The following is a 16613-nucleotide window of genomic DNA, read 5'->3' on the forward strand; positions in this document are numbered from 1 at the left end:
ATATACCCAATGACCTGGCCTCCACATCCATCCGTGGCAATGAGTTCCACAGATTCACCACCCTCTGGTTAAAGAAATTATTCCTCATCTCTGTTCTAAATTGATGCCCCTCTCCATCATCCTCATACTGTCTGGCCTATGTTCAAAGGTTCAATTTAATATCAGAGGATGTATACAACCTGAATTTCTTACTCTTCACAGATATTCACAAAACAAGAAACCCCATAGAATGAATGATAGAAATCCCCCCTTCCCTTCGCACAAGATCTACTGCCTCTGCATTTGTGCGACTGATTGAGTAACTCTACTTTTATTTGCCCGCAGAAAGGCCCCAAATGCAGAGGCAGTTAAGAGTGAGCAGTGAACACTGGGCTGAAAGGTGGTGTCCACATCCCATCAGGGGTTATAGAGTCTGTAGAAGTAGAAACTCAACAGCTATCTGTTGTTGAGGTTTGACCATTCGAGAGGTGGGCTGGAACTGAATCTCTGAAAGGGTGTGAATATTGCCAGAATTTATTGGTCATCCCCCAAGTTGCCCATAAACTGAATGGTTTGCTAGACCATGTCAGGGCACAGTTAATAGTCGAACACTTTCCTGTGTATTTGGATAAGGGTAAAAGGTTTCTGTTCTTAACGAACATTTGTATACCACACAGGGTCCTTACTTCAATTCAAATTTTTGAGACACCAGCCTTTTATCATCGTTATATCTCCCTTATCTTAATATCACTTCCCCAGATACCAAGGTGGGATTCAGATGTGTCTCTATATCAACGGCCCAGCCTTTTATTCCTGATTATATCTGTCATTTTAATATCAATTTCCCAGATACCAAGGTGGGATTTTGATGTGTCTCTGCATCAACGGCCCGGACTTTTATGCCTGATCATCTCTGTCATTTTAATCAATTCCCCAGGTACCAAGGTGGGATTCAGATGTGTCAGTTCATTGATGGTCCAGGCTTCTGGATACTCCTCTAGTAATTGAGCCAGTAATCTAAGGGAATGCTAGAAATAATTGGGATGTCAGACAGCAACAGTGGAAAAGGAAATGAGGGTTGTTATTTCTGGTTAAGCACCTGTCAGTGTAACATGGCCTGCTGTAAAGCTGAAGGTGACGTATAATAAACAGGCTCTCCAGCCCACTGACTTCACACAGTCTGTCAATAACCCAAAGCACCATAAGACAAAGGAGCAGAATTAGGCCATTCAGCCCATTGAGAGAGTATCCCCCCCCCCCGGCTCCAGGACTGGGTCTCTGACGCCGTGAGGCGGCAGCTCTACCTGTTGTGTAACCGTGCCATCAAGGTCAGACCTGGTTATCAGAAGGCTGGTCTTCCAATACCAGGCCACGCAGCACCCACCGGAATGCTCTGCCATTGTCAGCGAGGGCCTCGGCTCCACCTTCCCAAGGCAGCTTGACGTCTTGCGATCTGAGACAGCTCCTGTGGTTAGCGCTTCCTCCCTGACATGGAGACCTGGGCGTCGCCCAACAACAGGAAACAGCTGGCTCAGTTGCTGATTGGTTCCCCATCCCAGAGTATTAATATCCACCTATATAAAGGGCAGAGGCTGTGAGTGCAGTTTAAAGAACCGCAGCTGAAGGGTGGCAGAGAGCCACTCGCCCCATGCCGGAGGACCTGTTTCTTTGCCCATTGCAAGGGCACACCGCCTGGCCAGGATGCCTGAGGTACAACATGCTGATCGTTGCAGTCGGCTGAGGAAGTCACTGTGGTTTGGCGTGGGATCATAAACAGATTGGGTACCGGAGGATGCAGGAGGGTTTTGTTTAGGCTGGGCACATACAACTGTAGGTAATAGAAGACCAATATGAAAGGTACTGCTTTCTCATTTCAGCCATGTCCTCCATTTTTGATCTGTGCCCAGCTAATTGTTTCTCCCACCTCCTCATCTGTTTCCCTCTGCCCTCCTATTTCTGTCTCTTCATCTTCCTCTCCCACTCTACTCCACCACTGTTCCTCTTTAAACCCCTGCGGTTTAAAGCAATAGACACAAGATGCTGGAAGAACTCAGCAGGCCAGGCAGCATCTATGAAAAAGAGTAAAAGTGTCAACAATTCAGGCTGAGACCCTTCTTCAAGACTCCTACTGTCCAGTTGTTCCCTTCAACTTGTCCACAAAATGCTTCTAATATTTACCTTTTGCATTGATTCAGTCTCCTGATTATCACAGCAGTGTTTTTTAAGAGGCTTTTAGATAGACATGAATGTGCGGGGAATGGAGGGAGGTGAATCACATGCAGGCGGGAGGGTTTAATGGGGCATCATGTTCAGTGCAGAGTTTGTGGGACGAAGGGCCTGTTTTTGTGCTGCACTGCTCCGTGTGCGGTTTCAGTTGATAGGATTATTTTGGTGATCAACAGACATGTTAGTGAAGGCTGCTAAGCGAGAGGGTTGGGAGTGGAGGGGATTCCCATTTTGACGTGTCAATCCCTGGCCTCCTCTTGTGCCAGGATGAGGCCACCCTCGGGGTGGAGGAGCAACACCTTATATTCCATCTGGGTAGCCTCCAACCTGATGGCATGAACATCGACTTCTCTAACTTCCGGTGAACAAATAACCCCCTGCCCCTCCTCTATTCCCCACTCTGACCTTTCACTTCCTCTCATCTGCCTGTCACCTCCCCCGGGTCCCCTCCCCTTTCCCCACCTTTTTTAGTCAGGCATCTTCCCCCCCCTCCTTCTCAGTCCTCAAGAGGCCCGAAACATCGACTGTTTGCTCTTTACCATAGATGCTGCCTGACCTGCTGAGTTCCTCTGGGTGTTTCTTTGAAATCCTCTATCAGTTAGGTTGGGTGCTGCATCCTGGGTCCTTTCTCACTATGTCTCTGAGCTAAGGGCTTCTCCCATTCTCCCCACCCCTCCCCTGTGCCATGCAGGACCTGGTGAAGAGCCACCTGATGTACGCCGTCCGCGAAGAGGTGGAGGTGCTGAAGGAGCAGATCAAGGAGCTGATCGAGAGGAACTCCCTGCTGGAGCGGGAGAATACCCTGCTGAAGTCCCTGGCCAACCCGGAGCAGCTCTCCCAGCTCCAAGCCCAGATGCGGACTGTGGGAAGCAGCGGCGGCTCCTCTGGCTCGTCACCTGCCAGCACGTCCACTGCTTGAGGAGCCCGTCACGGGGGAAATGATCTGGTGGGCAGAGGAAAGGAGTTGGGGGGGGGAGGTCCTCCTCCTTTTAAAACACTACGCGACATCGCAAACTAAACCGCCAGCGCTTTCTGGTACCTACACTCCAGTGCCAAGGCCACCAACTCCAAGCTTAAACAGACTGATCTACATGATGCTGCTAACCTGGCATTCGCTGCCTTTTTTTAATAAGACTTGAGGGGAAGGTGGGGGGGGGGGGGCGAGAGAGAGAGAGGAAGCAATCTTGCTTTTGGGACTATTGTCCTAGGAAGGGAGGTGGACTCGAGGGTATTCTTTACCCCAACCATGTGCGCTGGGTGAGGACTGAGGGAGCAGTCACGTGCAAGAAAATGAACAGCAGAGTTTCCCACTCTTCAGATCCACACAGTGCGAGGGCACATTAGTCCTTCCCCTTTCACCATCCCATCCCTAGCCTGATTCTGTTGTGCAAGACTCTTCTGGGTTAGGGTGGGCGGACAAAGGTGCAGCTTCTCCACAGCGAGCTTATTCAAAACAAAAGTTGGTAGATAATACCTTACTTTACCTCACAAGCCAGCACCAACTGATTATCTCTTTATTATCACCATAACTAGATACAGCTCTGTCATTTTTATATGTTATTGTGATTGGAGTAAATGGAAAGATGCTTTTGCCTTCGGACAGCTCTTGTGCCTTTGCTCAGCTCCTCCGCACCCCCCCCCCCCGCCCCGCGCCCCATTGGAGAGGCATGGGTTTAAGCTGGAAACTGAGGAATGGTGATTGCTGCCTGGAGGTGTTAAGCCTGCCACAGCAGTGTGCACGTGCGAGAGTGACTGAGATATGACCCACGCTAGGTTGCACTTCTCTCCCCATCACTAAGAGCTTAATATCGAAGGGATCCTCACTTGCCCTCCAGGGTACACTAGAAAAGTGTTGCCTCACACACTTGCTAATAATGTATTTAAATTCCCATCCAGTCAGACTCCCTGTGCAAATGTTGAAACTGTTGGAACACATCTGCTGCATTTGAAATGAGTGAAGAATATTTTGGCCTGAACAATATGCCTCTTGGAGGGTGGTGATCAGAGGAGGAAGGTGGGTATGTCCAACAGTCACATCCTGACTTGCCTTCAACTTGACAGGCAACAGAAGAGAAACTTGGAGGAGTTTTAAAAGTGGGAGGACGAGAAGGACAGAGCATTGAGGGTCTGTAGTAGTGGGCACTAAGTTGACCTACTTACTGCCCGTTGTGCCGCTTACGTTTTGGGCAGCAATGAAGGTCCTCCATCTCTGGCAGTGCTCAGGGCTTTCTTCATCGTGTCAGTAGCTCAGTTTTCACTACTGTCAGTCGTGCAAGTCCCGGGCGGAGACTCGGGAATACCGTCACGCTCAGATGGAAAAGGATTCTTCATTGCTGTTGCCATAACAATTTTGTTTTACCAGTCAGAGTTGTTAGCCCTGAGCTGAACCCCTGAACCTGGAGGACCGATGGACCAGTCTTAGTCTGGCCTCTACCTTTGACCTGTTTGGCATGGGTGACCCAAGCTGAAGTCAAAGCTTAAAGCTCTGACTCCAGCCAACAGCGCTCTCCAGGCCATTGAGGCACCAAACAACAAACGTTGTGGTCCTCTTGGAGGACTAAGTGGACAGCAAGGTTAAAAGGGTTCACAGGCATGCAGCCTAGATGTGAGAAGGCTTAAGCATCTTCCCTAGCCCATTTTTATCTAGTTTGGTTATGTAAGCTGTCCAATCCATTACACAGAGCCACACTACATCAGGCTATGAGATCTGTTCTGATGTCACACCTTTCTTGAAATTGTTTGATATTCTTTTGATTGTCTGCTTGGTGAGTATCACTGGTTTGATTTAGCACAAGTGAAACTTGCAGGAATTTGTAATGTTTTCAAGTGGTGCAATAATGATTTAGAGAGAATGAAAGCTGCTTTATTTCTACTCCAGGATTAAAAGTTAAAACCCTCTCTCATTTTAAGTTTGCCTGTTCTAGTCGGTGGTTGTTGAGCTAGAACCAGGCAGGAAAATATAGTCCAGTCTGGGTAGTAGGTTGGGTCCATGCTCTGGTCAATCAGTCAGTCAGGAACATGTTCCTACTTCACAGAGATCTGTCCAGCCCCGAGGCCACATCTCGAAGCACAGTAAAAAGTTTTACATAGGTTGCAAGGATCACCGAAGGATGATGGTCACTTTCTTTTGTTCTTGCACAGGGTTTAACAGTCTTGTCATTCTTCACATGTACCTCCCTCTTAGATCATTGTGTTCTCCTGCAGTCACCTGCCATATCCTGCCATGCATAAGCTATTGGTTAACTTGTTTGCTGCCTCTGTAACCGGGGAGGATGGTGGGGGAGGGGGGAGATGGACTAGAAGTTGTGATTGTCCCTGGCCTAGAGAGAGCAGGGAACATTTCCTGCTCTCAAGGTTCAAAGTTAGTTTTATTATCAAAGTACACATATGTCACCACATACAACCCTGAGATTCATTTTCCTGTGGGCATACTCAGCAAATCTGTAGAATAGTAATTATAACAGGATCAATGAAAGATCAACCAGAGTGCAGAAGACAACAAACTGTGCAAATGCAAATATAAATAAACACCAATAAATAATGGGAACATGAGATAATGAGATAAAGAGTCCTTAAAGTGAGATCATTGATTGTGGGAACATCTCAATGGATGGGCAAGTGAGTGTAGTAATCCCCTTTTGTTCAAGAGCCTGATGGTTGAGGGGTAGTAACTGTTTTTGAACCTGGTGCTGTGAGTCCTGAGGCTCTTGTACCTTCTACCTGATGGCAGCAGTGAGAAGAGGGCACGTCCTGGGTAGTGTGGTTCTTTGATGATGGATGCTGTTTTCCTGCGACAGCATTTCATGTAGATGTGCTCAATGATCTTGAAGCTGTCACTTTCTGGACTCTTAACACTGCATAGACAAAAAAACAAACTATCAATTGGGTGCAATTTCCATTGTGGGAACAGTGGGCAGGTGGGAGCTGTGAATTAGCCTGGGAGAGCCAGGTACATAGAAGAAGGTAGATAGCAAGATGATAATGGGGGCGGCACAGTAGCATAGTGGTTAGCACAACGCTTTACAGTACAGGCGACCCAGGTTCAATTCCTGCAGCTGCCTGCAAGGAGTTTGTATGTTCCTGCCGTGACCGTGTGGGTTTCCTCTGGGGGCTCCGGTTTCTTCCCACAGTCGTACTGGTTGGTAGGTTAATTGGCTATTGTAAATTGTGCTGTGATTAGGCTAGGATTAAATTGGTGGTTGCTGGGCAAGTGTTCCTGTTCCAGGCCGTATCTCAATAAAACTAAAAATTATCACTCCCAAGCTGGTGGGTGTAAATAAAACATCTCAAATGTCCCAGCTGCTTGGGAAAAGGTTTGGGAACTTTTGTCAGTGTAGTATCTCAAATAGTCCTTGGCTCCCCACAAAAGAGAAGAATAGGTTACAATATTAATCAGCTGGATGGCCCTCACACTCCCTGTGCTTCTGTGGCCTGTGACGTTCTGGTTGTGGTGCCAGAGTAATAGTGCTGCACGCGGTCCGGTCGGTGGGGGAGAGGTTGGGTGGGTGTGTAGCCTGAGCAGATGTCTCTGCTTCCTCTCTCAATACGCCATTCAGGGAGCTGTGTTTTTTACCAGAGCAATAATTGCTTGCCTTACCCCACAGTATACGTATAATTTATACAGAGCCGGGGTTGAAAGCTGCAGGAGCCTTTGTTAAAGTACCCTCCCTCACTCCCCTCTTCCCCCTATGCGAGGGGCAGGGGTGTTGTGGTGGAGGGTGAAAAGACTGCTACCTCGCTACTCTGTGATTTCTGGGTTTAATCTAGCCAAATGATGATTGTTCTGTCTAAACCATTTTATTTGCTCAACATACTTGTAATTTTTTTATTATTACTTCAACAAAAAACAAAACTTGTAATTAAAACGGGAAAAAAAGCACAAAGCAAGGAGCTGGTGTGGAGTGTGGTATTTTAATGGGATATGAAATTTCAAAGTCAAAATACACTTATTATCAAAGTATGTATGTGCTAACCGGCAGTGCAGTGGCATCTGCACCAGACTTTGAGGCGAGTAGTTCCGGGTTCAAATCCCATTCGCTGTTTGCACATTTTCCATCTGTGCTGGGTTGAGGGTCAACCTTGGGTTTCGTCTCCTTACAGGCAGCCACTAAACAAAAGAACCCAATGGAACCCACTTTAAAAAAAGACCGCCCAACACCCAAAATACAGAAAAAGAAACAAATCATGTAAACAACTGAAGTTAACGAAAGTGAGTTTGCAGCGGCGAAACCAGTCATCACTGCAGTTGATCTAGGAGCCCGTTAGTTGCAGGCCACAGCCTCAGCTCAGCACAGACCTACTTTTCAATCTGTCCCTGTGCTTAAATTGTCCAAACCTCAGGTCGTTTGTCACTATCGGGCCCGGATCCTGCCAACTCAATTCGGCGCGTACCCGCCTTTCCAACTCGGCCTGGCACTTAAATTGATCAAATCTCAGGTTTATTTCTTGTTCTCGCACCTGGGCCCTGCGGCTTCAATATGCTCTTAGGACTGGGCCCCGTTGTCTCGACTCTACCTCCTCTCATCTCGGTTCTGCTGCATTGAATCACCTGCAAATCCACTCCAACAATGGCCTCATTCCCCGCTCTCGGGCCTGGGCCCCACTGCCTCAATTCAGCCAGTACACATCACAGACCATCCTACACCTTCCAGACTTAAGTTCACACTACAAAAATGCCAGGTTGTACAGGCTCAACTCCAAAAGGGAAGTTACAAGCTATTGATTGCAGTGATCACACTTTTTACTGCCAGTAAGAGCAGTGACTACACTGGGCTAGGGGAAATCCTTCCCTCAGTAGCATCTGCAGTCCGGCCTATAAGCTGACTCATTCTCTCTCATCTCATGTCTCCTCAACTCCATCCTACTTTCAGAGCCCAGGTAGAGTGTGGAGACATTTCCTCATCGGCATTTAATATCAGGTGAGCTCACCCAGGATGTTGATCAACCCAGTTTGTTGATGAAATGTTTGAGGTGATGCGTTGGACACTGACCTTAGAAAGCACGGGTGTAGCTTGTTTACAGATCACATTAAAATCCTAAATTCTGAAAGAATAAAATGATTCAACATAAACTGTGCCAATGATATTGCAAGTTGAGTCAGAGTCATGGAAAAGTACAGCACAAACAGGCTCCTTGGCCCATCTAGTCCATGCTGAACCATTTAAACTGCTTACGCCCATCGATCTGCACTGGGATCATGGCTCTCCGTACCCCTAACATCCACGTACCTATCCAAATTTCTCTTAGATGTTGAAATCGAGATCACATGCACTTCTTGTGCTGGCAGCTCATTCCACACTCTCACCACCCTCTGAGTGAAGAAGTTTCCCCTCATGTTCCTTTAAACTTTTCACCTTTCACCCTTAACCCATGACCCATGCAACCTCAGTGGAATAAGTCTGTTTGCATTTACCCTATCCCCCTTATAATTTTGTATGCCTCTATCAAAACTCCCTTCAGTCTTCTATGTTCCAAGGAATAACTTACTAACTTAATCAATCTTCCCATTTAACTCAAGTCCTCCAGACCCAGCAACATACTTCTAAGTTTTCTCTCTACCCTGTCAACCGTATTTATATCTTCCTATAGATAGATGACCAAAACTGCACACAATATTCCAAATTAGGCCTCAGCAATGTCTTATACAACTTCAGTATAACATCCCAATTAAAAATTGTGAAATTGAAAGTTGTTAAAAGCTTGAGACATTGGGTCAACTCTGCATGCAACCTTTGGACCTCCATTGAGATAGGGAGCAGGGCGTTGCATCAAGGAATTATTCCAGGGCTAGGGAGTTGGTTATGACAATCTTTGTCAGTCATGAGAGTTCTGACAAGAGCTGTCTGACCTCAATGAGGCACACTAAACAGTTTGAAGATTCAGCCAGATAGATGCACTAAGAATGTTTCTTCTGACTGAGCAGTCTGGAACTAGGCCGTGGTGTCAAAATAACAACTGAGCCATGAGGACTGGGGTAAGGGGTTTCTTCACGTGGAAGGGGGCCTTCCCTATCCCAGAGGCTTGAGGAGGTTGCATCAAAGTTCAAAGTACATTTATTATTAAGACTGATACAGTACTGTGCATATATAAAACAAAATCCTGTAAAGTGAAGATGCTTTCAAAAATAATGAAATGACAGCATTCTAAATATCAAAAAATTGCTACGAAGAGCAGTAAACAGTAAAATAAACCTAAATCAAACCAATATTTGGTGTGACCACCCTTTGCCTTTAAAACTGCATCAATTCTCTTAGGTACACTGTTGAGCAGTTTTATAAGAAAATCAGCTGATGGGTTGTTCCAAACATCTCGGAGAACTTGACACAGTTCTTCTGCAGACTCAGGCTGTCTCACTTGCTTCTGTCTCTCCAGGTAATCCCAGACAGCCTCGATGATGTTGCGATCAGGACTCTGTGAACTCATACCATCTAAAACCATATAAAAAATTTAGGGTGCCCTAAGACTTCTGTGCAGTACTGTATATGTCTCATATATTCCAATGGTTCCAAGCAGGCTCCAGAAGAGACATAGGTGATGTGACCATTGATGTGTGGAGTCAAACTTATCAATGTGGTCATTCTGAATGAACAAGGTCTGTCTCATCATTTAATGCACTTGGTGCAACTTTAACTAACTTGCTCTCAAAAAGTCCTTAAACTCGGGTTATAAATGTTGCTTCAGCCAAATGGCCCCCTCAGTTCTTTGTGTCTTGTGTTGTTCCCTCACAGTTCCCCCTGACTGCAGCCAAACCCCACTGAACTGATGTGAGAAGCTGTGAAATCCAGTCCCACTGTGATAAGCTGTGAATCGAGCTGAGTAAACTGGCATCAGGAAAAGCAGCCATGGGGCTTGTTAATATTCCAACTGGTTGGCGAGTTCCCTAAAAGGAAACACAGTCTACAACGTTTATGGCTTAGCTTTGAAGTGGCAGGCCATTCTCTGGGAGCGCAGGCCGGGACTACTGAAGACTTAAGATGGTTTAATGTTGTTTCCTTTACACTAGTGTAAAGGTGAATAAAATAATTGATACTCCTGATCTGATGCAGCACAAAAATAACACAATAACATAATAATAAAAATACTATAAATATAAATACTTAAGATAGTTTATACAGATAGATCGATTTTATGTCCATTAAAAGATGCTTGACTCTGAAGTGTCTGCCATAAAGTGACTCTGATAAATTAGTGGTGGGGATGGGGTAGAGGGGTGGATTCATGGGTGGAGATGTTGATCAGCCTCACTAGCCAATTATCAACATATCACCTGCAGCGTCAGAGGTCCCAACACACTCGACCACTGCTTTATTACTATTAGGAATGCCTGGACTGCATTTCAGGAAATCTGATCCTCCTACCTGCATACAGACGGAGGCTACAGAGATAAGGACAACAAAGAGGTGGTCTCAGGAGGCAGAGAAATGGTTACAGGTTTACCTTGAGTTGGTGGACTGGGCTGTGTTTAAGGACTCATCAGAGGATCTGAATGAATACAACACGGTTTTCATGGACTTCATAAAAACAGTTGTAGATGAGTATGTCCCCACAAAATCATTCAGGATCTTTCCCAACCAGAATCCCAGGATGAACCATGAGAAATGCAATCTGCTGAGGGCCACATCAGTAACATTCAGATCTGGTGACCAAGAAAGATACACGAGGTCCAGATATGATCTCCGGAGAGCCATGGCATGTGCAAAGTGGCAATTCTGAACCAAACTTGAATGACTGAAGGATGCTCAACAGCCGAGGCAGGGCTTGAATGCTACCACCTCCTACAAAGTGAAACTAAGAGACATAGGTTTCACTCCCAGATGAGTTTACTTTGACCGTCAAAACATGGAGGCAGATTCAAGAACTCCCACAGCCCCAATGACCCTCTGATTTCAGTCTCTGAGGGTAACATGAGAGCATCCTTCAGGAGGGTGAACCCACAGAAAGCATCCGGCCAAGTACTAAAGACCTGTAAACTGCTTGGAGTGTTCACTGACATCTTTAACCTCTCGCTTTGGCATTCTGAAGTATTGACCTGCTTCAAGCAGGCTTCAATTACACTGGTATCTAAGAAGAATGCGGAAGCCTGCCTCAATGACTATCGCCCAGTAGTACGGTACGTACATCCACTGTAATCAATTGCTTTGAGAGGTTGGTGATGAAACATCAACTCCTGCCCGACAAATGGATTGGATCAGTTCCAATTTGCCTACTGTCACATCAGGTCCACAGCAGATGGCATTTCATTGGCTCAACCCTGGAGCCTCTGGACAGTGAAGATGCATACATCAGAAAGTTCTTCAATGACTACAGCTCAAAATTCGATACTACCATCCCCTCAAAACTAATCAATAAGCCTCAATACCTTCTTGTACATCTGGATGCACAATTTCCCCACTTGCAGACCCCAGTCAGTTTGGATTGGCAACAACATCTCCGCTGCAATCTCCATCAGCACAGAGGCATCACAAAGCTGTGTGCTTAGCCCCTGCTCGACTCACTGTACACTTATGACTGTGTGGCTAAGCACAGCTCCAATGCCACGTTCAAGTTTGCTGATGACATCACTGTCATTGGCCAAATCAAAGGTGGTGATGAATCAGCATACAGGAGGGAGATGAAAATCTGGCTGAGTGGTGTCACAACAACAACCTCTTACTCAATGTCAGCAAGACCAAGGCGCAGATTATTGACTTCAGGAAAAGGAAACCAGAGGTCCATGAGCCAGTCCTCATTGGAGGAGAGGGTCAGCAACTTTACAGGTGTTATTGCTTTTTAAAGGGGCCTCTACATTCTTAGAAGTTTGTGAAGATTTGGCATGTCATCTAAAACTTTGACACGCTTTTATAGATCTGTGGTGGAGAGTGTATGAAAACACCAATGCCCTTGAATAGAAAAGCCTACAAAAAGTAGTGGATATGGCCCAGTACATCATAGGTAAACTCTCCTCCCTTATTTACATCTTTCCTGTAGGTAGGTGCTGTTGTGTCTGTGCACAAACTACATGTCAATTAACTAAAAGGCACACAGGTGGAAGATGGCTTTAACTGGTGTATTCACATTGCAGCGAGAGAGAGAGAGAGAGAACACATACATAGACAACAGGTCAATACACATGCGTAGACAACAATCCTTACATAGTTTTAAGGGGCAACACACATAAAAGTTGCTGGTGAACGCAGCAGGCCAGGCAGCATCTGTAGGAAGAGGTGCAGTGGACGTTTCAGGCCGAGACCCTTCGTCAGGACTAAATGAAGGAAGAGTGAGTAAGGGATTTGAAAGTTGGAGGGGAAGGGGGAGATCCAAAATGATAGGAGAAGACAGGAGGGGGAGGGATAGAGCCAAGAGCTGGACAGGTGATAGGCAAAAGGGGATATGAGAGGATCATGGGACAGGAGGTCCGGGAAGAAAGACGGGGAGGGGGGGGGACCCAGAGGATGGGCAAGAGGTATATTCAGAGGGACAGGACAGTGAGAGAAAGAATGTGTGCATAAAAATGAGTAACAGATGGAATACGAGGGGGAGGTTGGGCCTTAGCGGAAGTTAGAGAAGTCGATGTTCATGCCATCAGGTTGGAGGCTACCCAAACGGAATATAAGGTGTTGTTCCTCCAACCTGAGTGTGGCTTCATCTTTACAGTAGAGGAGGCCGTGGATAGACATGTCAGAATGGGAATGGGATGTGGAATTAAAATGTGTGGCCACTGGGAGATCCTGCTTTCTCTGGCGGACAGAGTGTAGATGTTCAGCAAAGCGGTCTCCCAGTCTGCGTTGGGTCTCGCCAATATATAAAAGGCTACATCGGGAGCACCGGACGCAGTATATCACCCCAGTCGACTCACAGGTGAAGTGTTGCCTCACCTGAAAGGACTGTTCGGGGCCCTGAATGGTGGTAAGGGAGGAAGTGTAAGGGCATGTGTAGCACTTGTTCCGCTTACACGGATAAGTGCCAGGAGGGAGATCAGTGGGGCTCTTAAACGCTACTATCTGTCCGCCAGAGAAAGCAGGATCTCCCAGTGGCCACACATTTTAATTCCACATCCCATTCTGACATGTCTATCCACGGCCTCCTCTACTGTAAAGATGAAGCCACACTCAGGTTGGAGGAACAACACCTTATATTCCGTCTGGGTAGCCTCCAACCTGATGGCATGAACATCGACTTCTCTAACTTCCGCTAAGGCCCCACCTCCCCCTCGTACCCCATCTGTTACTCATTTTTATGCACACATTCTTTCTCTCACTCTCCTTTTTCTCCCTCTGTCCCTCTGAATGTACCTCTTGCCCATCCTCTGGGTCCCCCCCCCCCACTTGTCTTTCTTCCCAGACCTCCTGTCCCATGATCCTCTCATATCCCCTTTTGCCAATCACCTGTCCAGCTCTTGGCTCCATCCCTCCCCCTCCTGTCTTCTCCTATCATTTTGGATCTCCCCCCCCCCTCCAACTTTCAAATCCCCTACTCACTCTTCCTTCAGTTAGTCCTGACGAAGGGTCTCGGCCTGAAACGTCAACTGTACCTCTTCTTAGAGATGCTGCTTGGCCTGCTGCGTTCACCAGCAACTTTGATGTGTGTTGCTTGAATTTCCAGCATCTGCAGAATTCCTGTTGTTTATAGTTTTAAGGGGGGTCATTTCTCTAAAAGAAATAGATCCATACATTAGAGGTGCGGTTTTGGTCACTTACCTACAGGAAAGATGTAAACAAAGTTGAAAGAATACAGAGAAAGTTTACAAGGATGTTGCTGGAACTGGAAGACTAGAGTTAAGTGGAAAGATTGAATAAGTTAGGATTTTATTCCTTAAAACGTAGAAGATGGAGAGGATATTTGATACAGGTACACAAAATTATGAGGGGTTATAGATGGGGTAAATACAAGCAGGCTTTTTCCACTGAGGCTGGGTGAGACTACAACCAGCGGTCATGGGTTAAGGGTGAAAGGTGAAAAGTTTAAGGGGAACATGAGGAGAAACTTCTTCACTCAGAGGGTGGTGAGAGTGTGGAACGAGTGGTGCATGTGAGCTTGATTTCAACGTTTAAGAGAAGTTTGGATAGGTACATAGATGATAGGGGTATGGAAGGCTATGGTCCCATTGCCAGTCAATGGGACTATGCAGTTTAAATGGTTTGGCATGGATTAAATGGGCCGAAAGGCCTGTTTCTATGCTGTACTTATGACAACATTAAATACATCTACAAGGAGTGCTGTTGCAGGAAAGCATCATCATCAAGAAACCCCACCACCTAGGCCATGCTCTCTTCTTGCTGCTGCCATCAGGAAGAAGGTGCAGGAGCCTCGGGACTCAAACCATCAGGTTCAGGAACAGTTACAACCCCTCAACCAACAGGCTCTTGAACTAGAGGGGACAACTACACTCAACTTCACACTTCCCATCACTGAACTGTTCTCATAACCTATGAACTCACTTTCAAGGACTTGCAGTTTATTGCCTTTGGTTGTTGCCCGTCCTGTTGGGTGCAGTCTTTCATTGATTCTTTTGTGTTTCTTGTATTTACTGCAAATGTCTGCAAGAAAATGAATTTCAGGTTGTACATGGTGACATATATGTACTTCGATAATAAATTTACTTAGAACTCTGGTTGTTGAAGACAGGCAATAATCACTGAGGAGCTTAGTGATTATGATGCTAGCAATCTAGAGACCTGCGTTCACAGTTTTGGAAGGTATGAGTTCGAATCCCACAAGGAAGTTTGGTAATTCTGCAAAGCTTTCATTTCCAACAAAAAAAGGAAATAAAATCTGGTCTCTCTAAAAGTAACCATATAGTTCAGAACCATATTTATTATCGCAGTCTCACATGATGTGAAATTTGTTGTTTTGCAAAGGCATAAAATTGCTATATGTGATCTACAAAATCCAATGCCGGGACTGCAGCGAATATTATGTTGGTCAAACTGGGAGAAAATTATCCACAAGGATCCATGAACACCAGCTGGCTGTGAAGCGTCATGACCAACTCTCCCTGGTCTCTACCCATGAGATCGAGAGGGGCACAAAATCAATCAGGCATCAGTGAAAGCAAACAAACACACGGCATGCAAGAGAATTCCTAGAAGCAGGTTTTCTGTGAACAATTCTGTAAACAGACATGTAGACTTCAATCCTATTTATGAGCCACTGCAGGCAAAATTCCAGACCAAAGCACAGTTCGCCAAGCAACCAATCAGCAACGAGACTCCCTCATACATCACAATTGAGTTTCTGTAATGATGACCAATCAGCTGATTGAAAAGTATATACTCAGAGGGTACACAACTATAAACAGTGCACTGATAATATCTCCTTGCACAGTGACATATTGTTTGCAAGCAAATTGCCAAGATCGGAGAACAACTCAACCCAACCATCAACCACCCAAGCTACACATTTTCCAAATTCTTTCCAAGTTGCTATAAATTACAAAATAAATAAAGTGTAAAAAATGGAATTATGAAATGAAAAGGAATAATGAAGTAGTGTCTATGGACCATTCAGAAGGGAAGAAGCTGTTTCTGAATTTCTGAGGGTTGGGTTTCAGGCTCCTGTACCTTCTCCCTGTGGTCGTAATGGTTTTCAACATTCTATAGTGAAAGAAGCCCAGTCTGGAACTCTACACAACTCCTTTCTGCACTGCCCATTATGCCTGCTGGTGCTTAGGGCAGCAGTGAAGGTCCTCCACTTGTCTGTCCTTGGCCACTCAGATGTAGAAGGATTTTCCATTGCTGTTTTTGTAACAATTTTGTTTTACCAATTTGTGTTTCGCCACAACAGGTCTACAGTGGATGCAATCTCTCTGGCTCTCCAGTTGGCCTCGGATCACCAAGACAACAGCAATACCTACGTCAGACTGCTGTTTATTGATTACAGCTCAGGGTTCAACATCATATCCTCAGTACTAATCAACAAGCTCCAAAACCTGGCCTCTGTGCCTCCCTCTATATATTGATTCTTGACTTCCTCACTGGGAGACCACAGTCAGTGTGGACCATCTCCTCAAACAACACTGGTGCACCTCAAGGAAGCGTGCTTAGCCCACTGCTCTACTCTCTCTACACCCATGGGTGTGTGACCAGGCACAGCTCAAATGCCATCTATAAATTTGCCGATGACACAACCATTGTTGGCAGAATTTCATATGGTCATGAGGAGGCACACAAGAGCGAGATAGATTAGTTGGTTGGATGGTGCTGCACCAAAAACCTTGCACTCAACTTCAATGAGAACCAGGAATTGATTGTGGACTTCAGGAAGGAGAAGTCAAGGGAACACACACCAGTTCTCATAGAGGGATCAGAAGTGGAAAGAGTGAAAAATTTCAAGTTCCTAGGTGTTAATATCTCTGAGGATGCTGTTTTCATTTGGAGTTTGAGGAGTCTTGGTATGTCACCAAAGACATTTGCAAATTTCTATAGATGTGG

General features: G+C 45.9%; 1 protein-coding gene across 1 annotated transcript in view; it reads left to right on the plus strand.

Annotated features, from left to right (window-relative positions):
* Nucleotides 1–7092, plus strand: part of LOC140197822 (TSC22 domain family protein 4-like) — a 93179-nt gene extending 86087 nt beyond the window's left edge. Inside the window, exon 5 of the mRNA XM_072258291.1 lies at nt 2897–7092. Within this exon, the coding sequence (XP_072114392.1) occupies nt 2897–3124 (228 nt within the window). The 3' untranslated portion in view covers nt 3125–7092. The remainder of the gene's footprint in view (nt 1–2896) is intronic.
* Nucleotides 7093–16613: the final 9521 nt, after the last annotated feature.

Source organism: Mobula birostris, chromosome 5 (assembly GCF_030028105.1).
Source record: "Mobula birostris isolate sMobBir1 chromosome 5, sMobBir1.hap1, whole genome shotgun sequence".
Classification (NCBI taxonomy): Eukaryota; Metazoa; Chordata; class Chondrichthyes; order Myliobatiformes; family Myliobatidae; genus Mobula; species Mobula birostris.